Source organism: Oncorhynchus keta, chromosome 26, assembly GCF_023373465.1.
Source record: "Oncorhynchus keta strain PuntledgeMale-10-30-2019 chromosome 26, Oket_V2, whole genome shotgun sequence".
NCBI classification, from domain to species: Eukaryota; Metazoa; Chordata; class Actinopteri; order Salmoniformes; family Salmonidae; genus Oncorhynchus; species Oncorhynchus keta.
The window spans coordinates 18,348,987-18,368,579 of NC_068446.1; the positions used below are offsets into that span (position 1 = coordinate 18,348,987).

Genomic DNA, 19,593 nt, shown 5'->3' on the forward strand with positions numbered 1-19,593 from the left:
AGACTTTTTCTTCTTTTTTCTACTGTGTCATTGACTTGTTTATTGTTTACTCCATGTGTAACTCTGTGTTGTTTGTGTCACAATGCTTTGCTTTATCCTGGCCAGGTCGCAGTTGTAAATGAGAACTTGTTCTCAACTAGCCTACCCGGTTAAATAAAGGTGAAATAAAACATAATTGAAAAAAAATACCGCTCAGGAAGGAGATGCATTCTGTCTCCTAGAGATGAACGTACTTTGGTGCGAAAAGTGCAAATCAATCCCAGAACAACAGCAAAGGACCTTGTGAAGATGCTGGAGGAAACAGGTACAAAAGTATCTATATCCACAGTAAAACGAGTCCTATATCGACATAACCTGAAAGGCCGCTCAGCAAGGAAGAAGCCACTGCTCCAAAACCATCATAAAAAGCCAGACCAAGGTTTGCAACTGCACATGGGGACAAAGCTCATATTTTTTGGAGAAATGTCCTCTGGTCTGATGAAACAAAAATAGAACTGGTTGGCCATAATGACCATCGTTATGTTTGGAGGAAAAAGGGGGAGGCTTGCAAGCAGAAGAACCCCATTCTAATCGTGATGCACAGGGGTGGTAGAATCATGTTGTGGGGGTGCTTTGCTGCAGGAGGAACTGGTGCACTTCACAAAATAGATGGCATCATGAGGTAGGACAATTATGTGGATATATTGAAGCAACATCTCAAGACATCAGTCAGGAAGTTACAGCTTGGTTGCAAATGAATCTTCCAAATGGACAATGACCCCAAGCATACTTCCAAAGTTGTGGCAAAATGGCTTAAGGACAACAAAGTCAAGGTATTGAAGTGGTTATCACAAAGCGTGTGTAAGCAAGGAGGCTACAAACCTGACTCAGTTACACCAGCTCTGTCAGGAGGAACGAGCCAGAATTCACCCAACTTATTGTGGGAAGCTTGTGGAAGGCTACTAATTGAGTGTATGGAAACTTCTGACCCACTAGGAATGTGATGAAAGAGATAAAAGCTCTCTACTATTATTCTGACATTTCACATTCTTAAAATAAAGTGGTGATCCTAACTGACCTAAGACAGGGAATTTTCATTCAAATTAAATGTCAGGAATTGTGAAGAATTGAGTTTAGATGTATTTGGCTAAGGTGTCTGTAAACTTCTGACTTCAACTGTAAGTTCATTAGGCTACAGTATCTATTTCATTACGTTGATGGCTTGGTGTTTTAAAGGCCTGGATATAGACACATTTTGTCAAACATATGCTGTCATCTCATTCCTGTATTTGTTCAGGAAGAATATTATTGATGTATAGCATCACGTTTCCTCATAACCTCAATCATCAATTAGATAGGCCACAGCCTTGTGTAGCCTATGCATGCATGTGATGTGGAATTAATGACGCAGTGTAGTGTCATTGATGTAGAGAGGGTGTGACCTCGTGTTTTAAAATTGTTCCGGTGGAATAGTATTTATCACAGATAAACAAGAACACAAGCCAATAGCAACCAGAGAGAAGTAATTATGAAGACCTCTCAGTGCCAAACCAGAGTATCTCAGAGCGGCAGCGCGAGCTACATGAGCAGCCTCAGCACCAGCGCAATGAACCCGCTCAGCAGCGCGAGCCTCATCCTCCTTGTTCTCCTCATCTCAGCGATCCCCATCTGCAAAAGTAAGTTTAATAATATATTTTGAGCATGCTTTGGTTCTTGTGCATTGCTAAAGGTCCAAGTCAAGATCTTAAAACGAAAAACTTTTTAAAACAATGGAAAATGTTTGCGGGTTTTCTGTAGCCTAATTTAATAGGTTATGAAACATGTAAAGGTGTAATCAAAGGTTTTTTCAAACCATTGAATTTGGGCAACATAAATTGCTAATAGGCCTAATCAACAAGCTCAACAACAACAATATAAATGCTTAAAATAATTAGACTACAAAATAAAATTAGGTTCATCAATCATCCCACTTCGTTAGCTTTAATGTGTACAATTCCTGGAGAAAAAAAAACTGTAGACTAAAGTTTGTTGTATTTCAATCCCTTACAATATGAATAGACCCATATCAATATTTAAACTCAAGGTTATTTCACATGCCAATCATTATAGTATTGTGCGTAATTACACATTATTGGGAACCTGCCCAAAGGAGAGAAGGTTGGATAAATATTTAAAAACTTGACATTTACTCAAGTCTATCTTAACTACAGATTGTCATGATAATTATTGGTAAATTAACGTCGATTGTTGCCTGTTGCATTGAATTAAACGTTTGCCATGTCATCAACACTTTCAGCACTTTCATCTGGTAAATGTACTTTGTTCTGAAGAGGGCCTGGTGTCTCCCAGGTCGTTGCTACAATAAGAGCGCTAGATGTAATCGGAGGGCGAACTTTCGTTACAACGATGTTTTTCATTTAGCCTATATAATCTATTATCCAAGACTGTATTTTCGTTTGAGGAATTTTCGCTGACTGGAAATGAATTGATTATAAACGGGGTTGCATTGAGCACTGGTGTAAGCCTATAAACTCCCACCACCAGTACTGCGGCTTTGCAACCTGTTGTTCTAGGGCTGCAACTCACCTGGTCTTTAATAACTACCAGATAGAAACAAAAACAGAAGTGTTTCGGCCCTCCAGTACTGGAATTGAACAGCCCTGGGCTGGGTTTCCTAAAAGCATCGTACAGTAGGTACAGTAGCAATAAAGCTAATCTTAATTCTATTGAAACTATCTGGAAGAAATAAGATTTTAGTGCTATGATGATTTTGGGAAATCCAGCCCTATTTTTGAGTATGAAATTAGGCTACACTTTTATGACTCCCCCATAGCCATGTAACATACATAAACGACAAAAGTTGGAAAGGGAATGACCTCCTAATCCACAATCAGTTAATTTCACTGTATTTTGAACCATAATGGGACGCACTATTGGAACTTGTTGTGGATGAGCCTGATCATTAGTTTCAAATTGACCCATTAGTACTGTCAAACCTTTCTGGGAATAGCATCTATTGTGACATTGTTGCAACTAGACATTTGTTTTGGTAAAATTACGATGTTAGTGTATTTACTGCACTGGCAATTTCTCTCTATTATTTATTTCATGCATGGTCCTCTTCTCCCTCTCCCACTCCTTTCTTTGTTCTGTGACAGACAGCTTGGATGTCCTACAAAAAAAAGCAATAAAGCCCCCCCCCATTGTAATGGCTCTAAACATTGGCTTGGATTCGACCCTAAACAGCAATAATATCACAAATGGTTGAGACAAATAGATTCAGATTGGCAATCGTGTCAATCACTCTTCAGTGACATGATAAATTGTATTTGTTAAGGGGTATTTGCGGTGACATTGAGCGATTGAACGCAGCTTTGATGCTCTTTTGTGATAATTGGCACAGGTGTTTAGAGACATTTAAACCGCGATGGCGACAGGAAGAGAACAGAGCTATTGCTGTGTGCTGTTAGGACAATTCAGACAAAAAGAAGGACAGAAGAGGGAAAGAGGGATCTATAAGGGAAAATAGTGGTTTAAAGAAAGACCATTGTTGGATGTCAGTACACTCTTGGGATACAGAGCTGTTGGTTCATAGTTGGTCACTATGAGTTTTTGAATATGAACAAATATGACCCCAGGATAACACAGACAAGCTTCAATACACTCTCCAAGTTCCCATCCTCCTGTCATATTGTCAAAATGCATTAGTTTATGACTATGATCCACTCAAAATGGATTGTTATGGTTTTTAATCACGATATACACACTCCTATTAGCTTAGTGATACCGCATCAATGTGATGATGTAATGATACTCGTGTCTGCCTGTGTTTCAATGGAAGGTTCTCCAATACAACAGCAGAGAGCAACACTAGACCAGTACCAGCTTCTCAACCAGGTAGGCCACAGAACTACAATGTCTCTCTGTTCTCTCTCTTTCTCTCTCACTCTCTCCATTTTCCCATACTAAGACTGAGCTGTTCCTCTCCTTTGCTATGCAGAGACATGTTTACTATTCACTCCCTCTCTCATAACAACACTCGTCTTGTCTCCCATAGCTAGAAGATGTGTGCTCATCCTACCTTTCTGCAGACCTGCCATTTCGGGTGAGTAAGACTAGAATAATGAAATGTTCATATGGAAGCACGGAAGAGGATGGATGAATGTTCAATGTTTTCTTTCTCTGAACCTTCTCTCATATTTTCAAGTTCAGGATCAATTCCAATTATGATGAAATTTAAAATAGTCAATAACAGGCTTGAAATGAAAATGCTGTTACAACCGTATCAGACTATTGCGCTCACCTCTTTCCCCCTGCTCTCTGGTTGCTACCCTAGATACCCAATGTTTTAGGAGAACTCTGTGTGTTGATGCTTGTACAGAAGTCTAAGGTATTCCACCATTCATGTTCCAGCATAGTAGCTCAAACAAATATGATATCACAAATATAAATACACACGTTGTGGTTTATCCTACTGTGCGAGCACAACACAGTTGCATGTATATTCAGATTTGCAGTGTTTAATCATTCTCGAGTAAATGTAGTTTTATTTCATTGTCATTGCAGAAAGGATGGGACAATCCTAGTAAAGGGGTAAGTGCGGCATCTGTTTCATCCGTCCATTGAAAAGTGTTCACTAAAGGGTAACTAATATCAATGCAATCAACATCCAACCTTTTGACAATTTTTATTTGTGCGTGTATGTGTTTGCTTGCATATACCGTTTTTATTTCATTATGTTAAGCAACACGGTGCCGGCTTAACAGAGGAGGCGGTAAGTTGGGTTAAAGCTCAATTTCACTGTGCACTGCTTTGTGGCTTGACACGAAGGCACATTGCATTTTCGTTTCATTATCTGTTACTTGTACTGTGTTTTTAGTATTGCATTACCTTTTTTATTCCGTAACGTGCATTTTTATCTTGAAAAAGCGTTAGGTTTTAGCTTTCCGTAGTAAACCAAATATTTAGAGTTATGAATTGCAGACACTTTGCTGCATATCACATTACCACAGCTCTCAGGTTCTCAAAATGCATGCCAGCTCACACAAACGTACACTCTAGCGTACACAAACGTACGCTGCCCAGCTTGCTAACTTCTCAAGAGTTGTCCTCCAAGGAGACAGGCCCACAGGTTTCTGGTATAAGAAATACCATAGTTTTCCCATCCCTGGTATGAAAAAGGTTGAAAGAAAACACTGCTCCACCTGCCATAGTGCTTCCCTTCCCCTTGTCTCTTGCTCTGCATGCAAGATGTACACTTTCTTAAACTCTTTTAGGTGTCGCATGTGTCCACACAGAGGCGTCATGCCCATATAGGGGTCAGATTTGTCCAGTTTTTTTGTTGTTGTTTCTCTATAATACTACTAGGCAATCGTATGAAGTTGGTTTTATCCCAGATACACTACATCACCAAAAGTATGTGGTCACCTCGACGACGAACATCTCATTCCAAAATCATGGGCCTTAATATGGAGTTGGTTCCCCCTTGGCTGCTTCCACTTTTCTGGGAGTTTTTTCCACTAGATGTTGGAACATTGCCCCAGGGACTTGCTTCCATTCAGCCACGAGCATTAGTGAGGTCGGGCACTGATGTTGGGCGATTAGGCCTGGCTAGCAGTCGGTGTTCCAATTCATCCCAAATGTGTTTGATGGGATTGAGGTCAGGACCCTGTGCAGGCCAGTCAAGTTCTTCCATACCGATCTCGACAAAACCATTTCTGTATGGATCTCGCTTTGTACACATGGGCATTGTCATGCTGAAACAGGACAGGGCCTTCCCTAAACTGGTGCCACAAAGTTGGAAGCCCAGAATCATCCAGAATGTAATTGTATGCTGTAGCGTTAAGATTTCCCTTCACTGGAACTAAGGGGCCTAGTCCGAACCATGAAAAACAGCCCCAGATTATTATTCCTCCTCCACCAAACTTTACACTTGGCACTATGCATTCCAGCAGGTAGCGTTCTCCTGGCATCCGCCAACCCCAGATTCGTCCATCGGACTGCTAGATGGTTAAGCGTGATTGATCATTTCAAAAAATGCATTTCTACTGCTCTGGAGTCCAATGGTGGCAAGCTTTACACCACTCCAGCTGACATTTGGCATTGCGCATGGTGATCTTAGGCTTGTGTGCTGCTGCTTGGCCATAGAAACCCAGTTCCTTAAAAATATGATCCCAAGTGGTAATTTCAGGCAGCACTGATAGGGATATTTAAGGCCATCCAGCTGGTTTAGCGGGTAATGGCATTATTTTGACAGTGGAAACACAGCCTATACAGCCGTGACTCACACTACCCATATGTGCATGGAACAACAGTAGCCTAATGTGCTTTTGATGCCTCTATACTTTGTATTTAGAAACAGATTTTTTTCTCCCATTTAGTTTTATTTGATTAAAAACCAAGCATAGCCTCCCCTCTCAATTAAGGCTTTTTTTGTTTGCCCAATGCAATTAGGAAGTAGTCAAGACTGTCAATAAAGGGGTTGGCTTCTGAGACCACTTGGAAATAAATCTTAATCACCAAAGCTTTATTAAAATATAAAGTTTGAGAGGAGTAAAACAGTGAGCTGACATTCCCTTTGTATCTATGCATTGTAGGCAGGCACACATTATTTTAGCCATGCAGGTCCGGTTTTGGACGTGCGTAAAATGTAGGCTACGTGTCCATGCCCATGGTGAACCTCATATTTAGAAGTTATCTGGTCTGTAAAAATGGCTTGTTTTCCGTTTCATATGTTCAAAATCTACTATAACGTAGACTTTTAAAATGTTTTTATCCTGGTGATTTTATTACCACAACTTATTAGAATGATTCAAAGTCTTGGTTTTATGGTGACAAAGTCCGTGTCACGCTTGCAATGTAACTTCTGGAGGTGTGTGAACGCTACCTGTTCTTTAAAATGGTTCTGATTATGTTCACAAAACATAGGACTATTTGGGAGTAGTATAATGGTGAGTGGACATCCTCCCTTTCTATTTATATTGGATCAAAGTCCAGCAACTGTGAAAAGTTTGGAGGCGCATAAAACCCTGCATAGTCTGCGTTGTTTTAATATTATATGCCCACGGGGAGAAATGATGGTGCCTTTTAAGTGTAACATAGCCTATTTAAAACAAGTTGTTTTGTTTAGAATTTGATTAGACTTATTCATTCTCTTTTTAGGCCTTATCAATAAATATTTTAATCTTGCTTATTGATCATGTTTGGCATGTCCATGCTCAGCCATAATGCAATTTACAGTAGGTCCCTATATCAGTGTGAATGCTATTGAAGCCATGCAATTACTTAGAACAATGTGGACTACAAATGGGTTCAGGTTAGCAGTTAGCAAAGATAGGTCTACATTTTGTTATTTGGCTTTGTTATTATTAAGCTATTTAACAAACTATAACAGACTAACATTGGAGTTGATTCCAAAGGCAATACATAAACAACGTAAATACACAGCTTGAAGCAACCACATATTTCCCCATTGGCGCACATTCTGATTGGCCAGTGAGGGGCCAAGCCTCTACACACACCCACAACTTGTTTATTCATCAAAACCCAGCCCTTTCGCGCAAACGCAAGCAAGTGTGCCGAATATTGTGATAGTGAAAATGGCACAAATATTTCTGACACACCCCTGAACGTATAGCACTACCGCATGCGCTTAGATTTACCATTGTGTTAGGTTTGTTTAAAATAGAGCCCTTAGTTTCTTTAAAAAAAATCCCCAGCCAGGAGGATACAGACAGGTGAAGAGGTATGCTTAGATATGCATTTTTTTTAATTATATAGAATTAAGCATAAGGATTATGCAGGAAAAAGGTGTTTGAAAATGCTAAATTCTCAAATTTACGGACGGGGGGCCTAGCCCCCCTACAGACCACCACTAGCTAGTCTGACATACTTTGTGCCCCCTCACATTTTTTGGAGTGCGTGACACACCTGTTTACACATTAGTGTATCCTGTCTTGTTTGCATGAGAATTGGAATTACTCATTTCACCCTCACTTCCGCTGTCATCAGAATAACTGACGTGGGGGAACATCATTAGTGTAAATTAGATAAACAGAAAGTACAATGAAGGGAGTAATTTTCTGCCCTGTCTGAATAATTCATGGAAGGCTGTATTTTTAAGTGCCAACCATTTTCATCTCAAGTCTCCAAGTCATTGTAATGGCACCGAAATGACATCCTCTATTTCCTGTGATGGCTTCATTAATTCATTTAGGATATAGCTCTGTTTACAGTCACAGGGCAGAGATTGGCTTTGCAAAGTTCATCCTCAGAGGATGTTAAGCACAGTAAAATCAAGTTGAGTTGACAAAATGTAAAACATGTCAACCAGATAACAATCGAAAGATGATGTCTTTCCTAGACATTGTGATTACGCCATGAAAATGTCTATTTAACTGATTGTAATCGGTTATCTGACATCACTTCAATTCCGTCATAATGACATCCCACACCAAGTGTTGTCCAATGTTACCTACGCATGACGCTGGTACATTACATTAGTAGAGAAGGTATAGCACTTCAATGTCCTGGCATGGCCTGCATGTGGAGAGCGTGCTGTCACTCTGTGATGTGTCGATCTAAACATGCAGAGTCTCAGAGTCTGCGAATGAACACAGGGTTGTACTGAGGACTGTGTGTGCACGTACAGTTGAAGTTGGACGTTTACATACACTTAGGTTGGAGTCTTTAAAACTTGTTTTTCAACCACTCCACAAATTTCTTGTGAACAAACTATAGTTTTGGCAAGTCGGTTATGACATCTACTTTGTGCATGACACAAGTCATTTTCCAGCAATTGTTTACAGACAGATTATTTCACTTATAAATCACTGTGTCACAATTCCAGTGGGTCAGAAGTTTACATACACTAAGTTGACTGTGCCTTTAAACAACTTGGAAAATTCCAGAAAATGTCATGGCTTTAGAAGCTTCTGATAGGCTAATTGACATAATTTGAGTCAATTGGAGGTGTACCTGTGGATTTATTTCAAGGCTTACCCTCAAACTCAGTTCCTCTTTGCTTGACATCATGGGAAAATCCAAAGAAATCATCCAAGACCTCAGAAAAATAAATGTAGACCTCCAAAAAGTTTGGTTCATCCTTGGAGCAATTTCCAAATGCCTGAAGGTATCATGTTCATCTGTACAAACAATAGTACGCAAGTATAAACACCATTGGACCGCGCAGCCGTCATACCGCTCAGAAAGGAGACATGTTCTGTCTCCTAGAGATGAACGTACGTTGGTGCGAAAAGTCCTAATCAATCCCAGAACAACAGCAAAAGCCTTTGTGAAGATGCTGGAGGAAACAGGTACAAAAGTATCTCTATCCACAGTAAAACAAGTCTTATATCGACATAACCTGAAAGGCAAGGAAGAAGCCACTGCTACAAAACCGCCATAAAAAAGCCAGACTACGGTTTGCAACTGCACATGGGGACAAAGATCATACTTTTTGGAGAAATGTCCTCTGGTCTGATGAAACAAAAATAGAACTGTTTGGCCATAATGACCATTGTTATGTTTGGAGGAAAAAGGGGATGCTTGCAAGCTGAAGAACACCATCCCAACCTTGAAGCACGGGGGTGGCAGCATCATGTTGTGGGGGTGCTTTGCTGTAGGAGGGACTGGTGCACTTCACAAAATAGATGGCTTTTCATGAGGAAAGAAAATGTGGATAATTATGTGGATATATTGAAGAAACATCTCAAGACATCAGTCAGGAAGTTAAAGCTTGGTTGCAAATGGGTCTTCCAAATGGTCAATGACCCCAAGCATACTTCCAAAGTTGTGGCAAAATGGCTTAAGGACAACAAAGTCAAGGTATTGGAGTGGCCATCACAAAGCCCAGCCCTCAATCCTATAGAGAATATGTGGGAAAAACTTTAAATGTGTGTGTGAGTAAGGAGGCCAACAAACCTGACTCAGTTACACCAACTCTGTCTGGAGGAATTGGGCCAAAATTCCCCCAACTTATTGTGGGAAGCTTGTGGAAGGTTACCCGAAGTGTTTGACCCAAGTTAAACAATTTAAAGGCAATGCTACCAAATACTAATTGAGTATATGTAAACTTCTGACCCACTGGGAATGTGATGAAAGAAATAAAAGCTGAAATCAATCATTCTCTCTAATAATTATTCTGACATTTCACATTCTTAAAATAAAGTGGTGATCCTAACTGACCTAAGACATGCAATCTTTACTAGGATGAAATGTCAGGAATTGTGAAAAACTGAGTTTAAATGTATTTGGCTAAGGTTTATGTAAACTTCTGACTTCAACTGTATGTGTGTGTCAGTGTTGCCCAATTCCTAATTGAATTGAGAATGCATCAAATTCCAATTAAATTCTGCAATTTGAATTGAGGTAGTAAACAGGATACAAAATTGCAATTTGAATATGAATGAAAGTAAATAGAATTAAATTAAATTCAAATGCCTATTCTATTCTATATATGATGAGCCATGACTAGAATACAATGCATATCAAGTGGAAGAAACAGTATGTAAACATTATTCATGTGACCAGTGTTCAATGACTATGTACATATGGCAGCAGTCTAAGGTGCAGGGTAAAGTACCTGGTAGTCTATACAAATATACATATTGAACATAAAACATGTCATTATATACATGCATAAAAGATATTGTTGAAACGATTGATTTCAGGACAAAATCTTAAAAGAACGATCAAGGAAAGCAACCTGTTTATGAATATTCATATATTCATTATATTTCATTAATCAGTTACATTTTGTTCAATATGGGGAAAATACCACATTTCCCAGAATGCATTAGTTTAACCCTCAAATTGACCCTGAGGGATTCAAAAAGAAGCCAAACTAATTAAATGTTTGGTGGAATTATAATTGGCTATTCTAAGCACTAATGTTAAAAGAGTATATGAACATTCCAGAGAAAATGGATATTTATTGTTATCTGGAAGTGTGACCAGTCAGATTCAATGAAACTCATTTTCTATGACTGATTGGAATTTATTTGAATTGCACTGAATTAACTTCTACTTTCTGTCACTCAAACTCAAATTCTACATCCTGTAGGGTGTGGCCAATTCAATTAGAATTTCAACTCATGAGTGGAATGGGAGTCAATTCAAAAATTCTGTGGGCGCCTGCCCTCGCAGGTGTGTGTGTGTGTGTGTGTGTGTGTGTGTGTGTGTGTGTGTGTGTGTGTGTGTGTGTGTGTGTGTGTGTGTGTGTGTGTGTGTGTGTGCGTGCGTGCGTGCGTGCGTGCGTGTGTGTGTGTATGTATATATGGACTCCTCTCTGCAGCCCCCAGCCCTCTGTCTCTATGTCCGGGCAGTTGTTCATGTTTCTTCATGTCTGTCTGTATGTGGATGTTTTGTGGATGTGTCAGTCCCCTGTGATGCACCCTCTCCTGCAGCTAGTTCCTCTACTCCATACCAGACGAGAGAGAGGAGAGGAGTTTGTATTCCGCGTATGTACACTATGCATGTTCCGTTTTACATCTACTCTGCACCTGTCACTTCTTTGGAGAGGAAATCTCCCAGTAATCTCTTAGACTCGCATATAACAAAGCCAACACAATTTGCAGTGCTTTGTTATAGTGTGATACTAATTGTCGAATTAAAGATATTGTGAGCACCCTTTGCTTTTAATTAATTGGGAGAGCTAAAACTCTTGATGTTCCCTTTGCAGTCAATTTAGGGCATCTGGAGGCTATTCTCTTTTCACTTAGCCAATGCATACAGGATTTGTCATTTTTCCAGTGTGTTGTCCTACTATGAGACTGTTTCATTGTGCGTATAGAGGCTACCTTTTTTACACACATATTGTCACTCTCTGTACTCGTCTACATTAGCTGTTCTTTTCCATGATTCAGGTAATTACAGTTTAAAATTAGTGCATCTGACAGATGAACATCCACGTTGCTGTGCTTTAACTCAACATAATTAATCCTTCATTCTACCTGGGGTTGACATTCACATAGTAGCTACATCAGAATTGTGAGTGGAAAAGTGCTCAGCTTAGTGTGTGTCTGTTTACGGCAGAGACTCAATGGGAGTGACGTCTGCTCTAATGGTTTTGCCTACGAAAGAATGAAATAAGTGGGAAAGGAGCTTAGACAGATAAACAAGGATATCTAGCACACTTCTTTCTGTTCCAACTGAAATGTTGACATTTTTTCATTTTAAAGCGGTTGTCGGCTGAATAAATACTGCCTTACTCAAGTAAGACAATACCTGAATTTCTATCACCTGATCATTGATATCCTCTGTGCTTTCTGTTTAGGATAATCTCCAGGGACCTGGGGGTATTCAGAGCAGAGGGTACTTCTTATATCGGGTATGAATACACACATTCAGGGAACAGGCATTAACTCCATTACAACGTTTATTTGATTTCATACATCAGTAACATTTGGTTTTCTTTCTTACAGCCAAGAAATGGAAGAAGATCCCTAGAATTTGAGTAAATGTAAGGTTTGGGGTATTTCTCAATGCCATTATCATTAGTAAACACTGCTGTAACACTGTTGTCCATTTACTAGGGAATGGGGGAAAAAAAACATATCAAACCGTAATCTGACAGAGTGGGGAGGCAGGTTTCCATGAAACTCTTTGGTTATTATTACTGTGAAAACATTTATTATCATGAGTCGTAGTCTACTGTGTTTGTACTTGCATGGCCTTTGACCCTTTAAAACAACGTGTTACAGAGTCCCTACTATACGTTGTACAGAGATGACACAGAACCAGATAACCAAACAGGCACAACCATCTTAGAGTGGTCCAGACCTCCACCAAAACGATGTTGAAAGAATGAAGAAACTAAATGAAGAACAAAGAAATGAGAGTCTAAGTAAAATAATCTTTGTTTGTCCAAAAGTCTTATTTGTGTTTTGATGATGTGTCTTTTGAATTAAAAGCATTGTTATATGGTTATCTTTGTGATTGCATGATTTTGCAAAAAGACAGATACTGCTTATGAAACTTGCACAAAGAGGTTGTCACGAATTACTAAGGTGGGTGGAATCAGGCGCAGAGAGCAGGTTTCAATTATTAGACAGTTTATTCTCCGGCGCACAAAACACGGTCAACCCAACACACAGGGTGAATATTCCAACGCAGGACCAAAATAGTCCGGAGAATAAAACTCATGAACACCACCAAATAACAGGAATACAAAAACAATCCCGCACAAAACAAGGGCGGGACAACCTACTAAATATAAGGACGCCAATTAAACTAAAATACACACAGGTGAAACTAATAAGACAAAACCAACAGACAAACGAAAAAGGGATCGGTAGTGGCTAGTAGGACGGTGACGACGACCGCCGAGCACCGCCCGAACAGGCAGGGGAGCCAACTTCGGCGGAAGTCGTGACAGAGGTCCTGACGCAACTGGAACATTTTCAGTGAACACACAAGAGGAGCGTGTTTGTGTGTGTGTGTGTGTGTGTGTGAGCTGAAATACTCTTGACCATACTTAGTGTGCTCAAAAAAACAATGTGAAACATTTCCTATGACACAAGATTGAGATCTCACCCAACACTATTATGTTGCACCCGCGTTCTGGAATTAAACTCTACCTTTCAAACAGACGAAAGACCAGAAAGGCTGATTATAGTCTCAATATACCAAAACCTCATTGTTTCAGCTACCAACTATTACATTCAGGTGAAGAGGTAAACTCATTCTGATGACTTACTAATTGTATTTACCTTATAGCATTGACGCTTTATTAATGGTTTTGTTAATTAGGAAAATATTTGTGGAGAGTCAGGTCTGGAATATGGAATAAAAATGTATACTTTGTTTTTGTGACCTAGTAACTATTATCAGACTTAACACACATAGCAGTGGCTGTATGATCGATAATGACACTACACAAATAACGTGTATCTCTTTCCTTTCTGGTTTCTCATCCACTGTGGGAGTATTTCTTGAAAGAAGTAGCTGGAAGGCTGTGGACTGATAGTGACCCATGAGCAGGCTGCTGTGTCCTGGAAAGCTAGATCTGGGTAGAGGATGGAGGAGGTTGGGAGTGTGAAGCAACAAGACACCCCACAAGACAAGTCTCTGAGTGTGAGAACTCCGCCAAGTGTGAAGCAGGTGTTCAGTCAACAGCCAGAATGCTCTGCCAAAAGGGTGAGAAGAGCTGGTAAAATATAATACCTCCCAGCTGTACATAATATTGTAACAGATAAAACAGAAGACGAACACATTTGTATCTGATGCAGGATCAATTCACTTCTGTGTGGATCAAATATTTGACCATGGCGCTATCTAGTGGTAGTAAAAAAAACATCTCAGAAAGCACAGTCATATCTTCAGAACCAAGCCCATCCCAAGGCAATTCCTTCAAGACTGTTGAAAACCTTGACCCTAAAGTCCCATAGGGTGGTGCACAATTGGTTGGAGTAGGCTGCCATTGTAAACACACATTTTTTGACTTGCCTAGTTAAATAAATAAAACAAGGAATGGAAGATAGCTGCTTCAAGGTGCAGTACTTCCTCTAAACAGTAGATGTCCCAATGCTACAACAAATACAATTTCACTTTCAGAAAATAATGTAAACTCAGTAAAAAAAGAACCATCCCTTTTTCAGGACCCTGTCTTTCAAAGAAACACTGTTTCCCATGCTTGTTCAATGAACCACAAAAAATGTATGAACATGCACCCGTGGAACGGTCGTTAACACACTAATAGCTTACAGACAGTAGGCAAATCGGTACATCCGAGCATCACAACAACTGCCCGAGTTACACCAGGAACACACAATCCCTCCATCAGTGCTCAGACTGTCCGCAATAGGCTGAGAGAGGCTGGACTGAGGGCTTGTAGGCCTGTTTTAAGGCAGGTTCTCACCAGACATCACTGAAAACGATGCCGCCTATGGGCACAAACCCACCGTCGCTGGACAAGACAGGACTGGTAAAAAGTGCTCTTCACTGACGAGTCGCGGTTTTGTCGAAGGAATGAGTGTTACACCGAGGCCTGTACTAAGGCCTGTACTCTCGATTTGGAGGTGGAGGGTTCGTCATGGTCTGAGGCGGTGTGTGACAGCATCATCGGACTGAGCTTGTTGTCATTGCAGGCAATCTCAATGCTGTGTGTTACAGGGAAGACATCCTCCTCCCTCATGTGGTACCCTTCCTGCAGGCTCATCCTGACATGACCCTCAAGCATGACAATGCCCCCAGTCATACTGCTCGGTCTGTGCGTGATTTCCTGCAAGACAGGAATGTCAGTGTTTTGCCATGGCCAGCGAAGAGCTCGGATCTCAATCCCATTGAGCACGTCTGGGTCCTGTTGGACCGGAGGGTGAGGCCTATAAGGCCATTCCCCCCAGAATTGTCCGGGAACTTGCAGGTGCCTTGGTGGAAGAGTGGGGAAACATCTCACAGCAAGAACTGGCAAATCTGGTGCAGTCCATGAGGAGGAGATGCACTACAGTACTTAATGCAGCTGGTGGCCACACCAGACACTAACTGTTACTTTTGATTTTGACCCCCCTTTGTTCAGGGACACATTATTCCATTTCTGTTAGTCACATGTTTGTGGAACTTGTTCAGTTTATGTCTCAGTTGTTGATTCTTGTTATGTTCATACAAATATTTACACATGTTAATTTTGCTGAAAATATACGCAGTTGGGCCTCCCGGGTGGCGCAGTGGTTAAGGGTGCTGTACTGCAGCGCCAGCTGTGCCATCAGAGTCCCTGGGTTCGCGCCCAGGCTCTGTCGTAACCGGCCGCGACCGGGAAGTCCGTGGGGCGACGCACAGTTGTCCGGGTTAGGGAGGGCTTGGTCGGTAGGGATGTCCTTGTCTCATCGCGCACCAGCGACTCCTGTGGCAGGCCGGGCGCAGTGAGCGCTAACCAAGGTTGCCAGGTGCACGGTGTACCCTCCGACACATTGGTGCAGCTGGCTTCCGGGTTGGATGCGCGCTGTGTTAAGAAGCAGTACGGCTGGTTGGGTTGTGTATCGGAGGACACATGACTTTCAACCTTCGTCTCTCCCGAGCCGGTACAGGAGTTGTAGCGATGAGACAAGATAGTAGCTACTACAATAATTGGATACCACGAAATTGGGGAGAAAAAAGGGGTAAAATAAAAAAAAGAAGAAAGAAAATAAAATAAAAAATACGCAGTTGACAGTTCAAAAGGACGTTTCTTTTTTTGCCTTGCCTTTTTGATTGGATCAAACACATTAAGAAGGAAAGAAATTCCACAAATGAACTTTTAACAAGGCACACCTGTTAATTGAAATTCATTCCAGGTGACTACCTCATGAAGCTGGTTAAAGAATGCCAAGAATGTGCAAAGCTGTCATAAAGGCAAAGGGAAGAATCTCAAATATAAAATATATTTTGATTTGTTTAACACTTTTTTGGTTACTACATGATTCCATATGTGTTAATTCATAGTGTTGATGTCTTCATTATTATTCTGCAATGTAGAAAATAGTGAAAATAATGAAAAACCCTGGAATAGGTGTGTAGGTGTCAACTTTTGACGGGTACTGTACATATATATTACAGTTACATAAGTATTCACTCATATAAATAATTACTCAGTACTTTGTTGAAGCACCTTTGGCAGCGACTACAGCCTTGAGTCTTCTTGGGTATGATGCTACAGGATGGGCACACCTGTATTTGGAGAGTTTCCCTCATTCTTCTCTGCAGATCCTCTCAAGCTCTGTCATGTTGGATGGGGAGTGTTGCTGCATAGCTATTTTCAGGTCTCTCCAGAGATATTCGATCGGGTTCAAGTCCGGGCTCTGGCTGGGCCACTCACATACATTTAGAGACTTGTCCCAAAGCCACTCCTGTGTTGTCTTGGCTGTGTGCTTAGAGCCGTTGTCCTGTTGGAAGGTGAACCACCCCAGTCTGAGGTCCTGAGTGCTCTGGAGCAGTTTGTCATCAAGGATCTTTCTATAGTTGCTCTGTTCATCTTTCTCTCTATCCTGACTAGTCTCCCTGTGGCTGAGAAACATTCCCTCAGCATGATGCTGCCACCACCATGCTTCACCGTAGGGATGGTGCCAGGTTTCCTCCAGATGTGACGCTTGGCATTCAGGCAAAATAGTTAAATCTTGGTTTCATTAGACCAGAGAATCTTGTTTCTCTTGGTCTGAGAGTATTTAGGTACTTTTTGGCAAACTCCAAGCGGCCTGTCATGTGCCTTTTACTTAGGACTGGCTTCCGTCTGGCCACTCTACCTTAAAGGCCTGGTTGGTGGAGTGCTGCATAGATGGTTGTCCTTCTGAAAGGTTCCCCCATCTCCACAGAGGAACTCTGGAGCTGTGTCAGAGTGACCATTGGGTTCTTGGTCACCTCCCTATCCAAGGCCCTTCTCCCGCGATTGCTCAGTTTGGCTGGACGGCCAGCTCTAGGAAGTGTGTTGGTGGTTCCAAACTTCTTCCATTTAAGAATGATGGAGGCCACTGTGTTCTTGGGGACCTTCAATACTGTAGACATTTTTTGGTCCCCTTCAACCAGATCTGTACACCAAATGTAGGCTCCTGCCTCTTTAAGAGCTAGAATTGATTTTGTATCCTATGTTGTGATTCTCACCAAATATATTGTCATCTTCTCACACTATTCAAACCCCACAAGCGAATAAACAGTTTATGGACATGTCTTTATAACGCACATATTTCAAATTAACAATCTGAACTAAAAACACATTTTGGAATTTCTGTGCATCCTTGACAATTGCTAAACAATATCCCAAAACCACACACATTTTTCTGAGAACCTGCTCATCATTTCCCCTCTTTTGTGGCACCAATGTGAGGGTTATGGCAGGAGAAACGGTGTTGCAGTATTTTAGTGTCTGCTGCGGAAATAATGACAAGCGAATCTGGGGAGCTTTGTGTTCACATTGCCCTAAAAAAGGGAACCGGACTGAGGAATTCTAGCGAACCGAATTCAGACCATCTCTCGAGATGGTCTCAGTTCAGTCCGCTTCGGGGGTTCTTTTGAGGGGTCTGAGATACTTTGGAGGGTTCACACAGGAAAAAAGAATCAGCGAACCGCACAGAGTTCACAAAAATTGTCTGAAAGGGACCAAGTCTGAAAACACCCTTAGCTACCTCCAAATTAATCGGGAAGGACTGTTTTCTCCTGCCAAGCCAATGTAATAGAGTGAAACGCAATGGGACATTTCTTAATGAGTGAAATTTTAACTTACCAAAAGTTGCTATTCCTCAATAAAGGTATTGGAAATGTTCCTACCTATGTTTCTTCCTAAGAGAAAAGTTAAGAAGAAATGGGATTCTTTAAAATACATTTCTTGGATTTCTTCTTGGAAATGTACATAGCTTTCGGGGGCTAAACCCTTGGTCTTGTGCAGACTGGTCAGGAGGTGAGCATTTAAAAAAAAAACATAACTAAAAACATCATTGTAAACCTTGATTTATTTATTTTTTAAATCACATATTTGACTAAATAATGGATAATAATAATAATAATAATTGTTGAAATGGTCATATAAAATCTAATGAAGAACAAACTAAATGTATTATTAGAAAATTATTAAAATAACAAGTAAAACAACTTCCATTTAATGGCAATAGTCCAAAACAGTAATAATCAAACATTAATATTTAGTAATTCAAAGCTTACGATGGTACTTTGAAGGATGGATGTTCTTTGCACAGCGGCTAGAGAGAAGAGAACTCACAGAAGCCCCTACGGGATTGGATGGATCCTCTATATGTCCCTGACCATGTTCTACTGAGGCAATATCGACTACCACAACACTTGGCTGGCCTAAATGAAAACTTAAAAAGAAAGACCATGAGATCATGCCCTCTTCCAATCATCATTCCAATCATGATAGCGCTGAGATCCCTAGAATCGGGAACCTTTCAAGCCTTGCTTGCAGTCCTCTGTGAGTCGGGTGGTTAGTGCAGTGTGCGTGATGCACTGTGTCGTCATGTACAAATATTTATCAAGTTCCCATCAACTGCAGCTGAACAAATAAGCACCAAACAAAACATTTTTGAGGTGGCTAACTTCCTCAATGTCCTTGGTGCAGTGGATTGGACCCATGTGGCAAAAAAGGTCAGTGACAATGATACATAAGTAAAGTTTGCACCCCACCAAAATGTATTATTTCAGTAGGCCTTATGAGTATAATGTTCTACCTGATAGGGTCCACGTGAAGAGGAGGAAATGTATGTTATTCAAAATCACTTCCACTCTATCAATGTCCAAGTAGTGTGTGATGTCACACTAGCCTTCACAAATGCTGTTGCCAAATGGTCCTGGAGCACACGACTCCTTAATTTGATCAAATTCAGCCCTGGGAGCCAAGATTGAGGAATGGCACATTCCTGGTGGATGGCTATTATGTAAAGAAATCACTAACCCTTTCTTTCCTTCACCTGATACCATTTAACTGTGTAATTGTTTTGTGGTCCAAAGCACACTTTAAAAAAGTGTTTCTTCTTATGATATCAATTTACTACTTAGTATTTTGGGGTTTTTAGGTGATAGTGGCTATGGACAAAAACATGGCTCATAACACCAGTCCTAAACACTAACAATGACACAACGAGAACTACAACCATGCTTTGATGAAAACAAGAAGTCTAGTAGAGAGATCTATCAGAG

The 19,593-nt window shown here is 40.8% G+C and overlaps 1 protein-coding gene across 2 annotated transcripts; it reads left to right on the forward strand.

Annotated features, from left to right (window-relative positions):
- The first annotated feature begins 1,480 nt into the window (after positions 1-1,480).
- Positions 1,481-13,344, forward strand: nmu (neuromedin U). 2 transcript variants are annotated; one of them, XM_035736644.2, is made up of 9 exons: positions 1,481-1,655; positions 3,821-3,876; positions 4,037-4,084; positions 4,316-4,369; positions 4,546-4,572; positions 11,358-11,438; positions 12,254-12,307; positions 12,402-12,439; positions 12,681-13,344. In XM_035736644.2, exons 1-8 carry the CDS (start codon positions 1,508-1,510, stop codon positions 12,435-12,437), a joined length of 504 nt encoding a protein of 167 aa, XP_035592537.1. In that variant the 5' UTR covers positions 1,481-1,507; the 3' UTR covers positions 12,438-12,439; positions 12,681-13,344. The 2 variants fall into 2 exon arrangements, with proteins under 2 accessions (XP_035592537.1, XP_035592538.1); XM_035736645.2 differs by lacking the exon at positions 11,358-11,438.
- Positions 13,345-19,593: the final 6,249 nt, after the last annotated feature.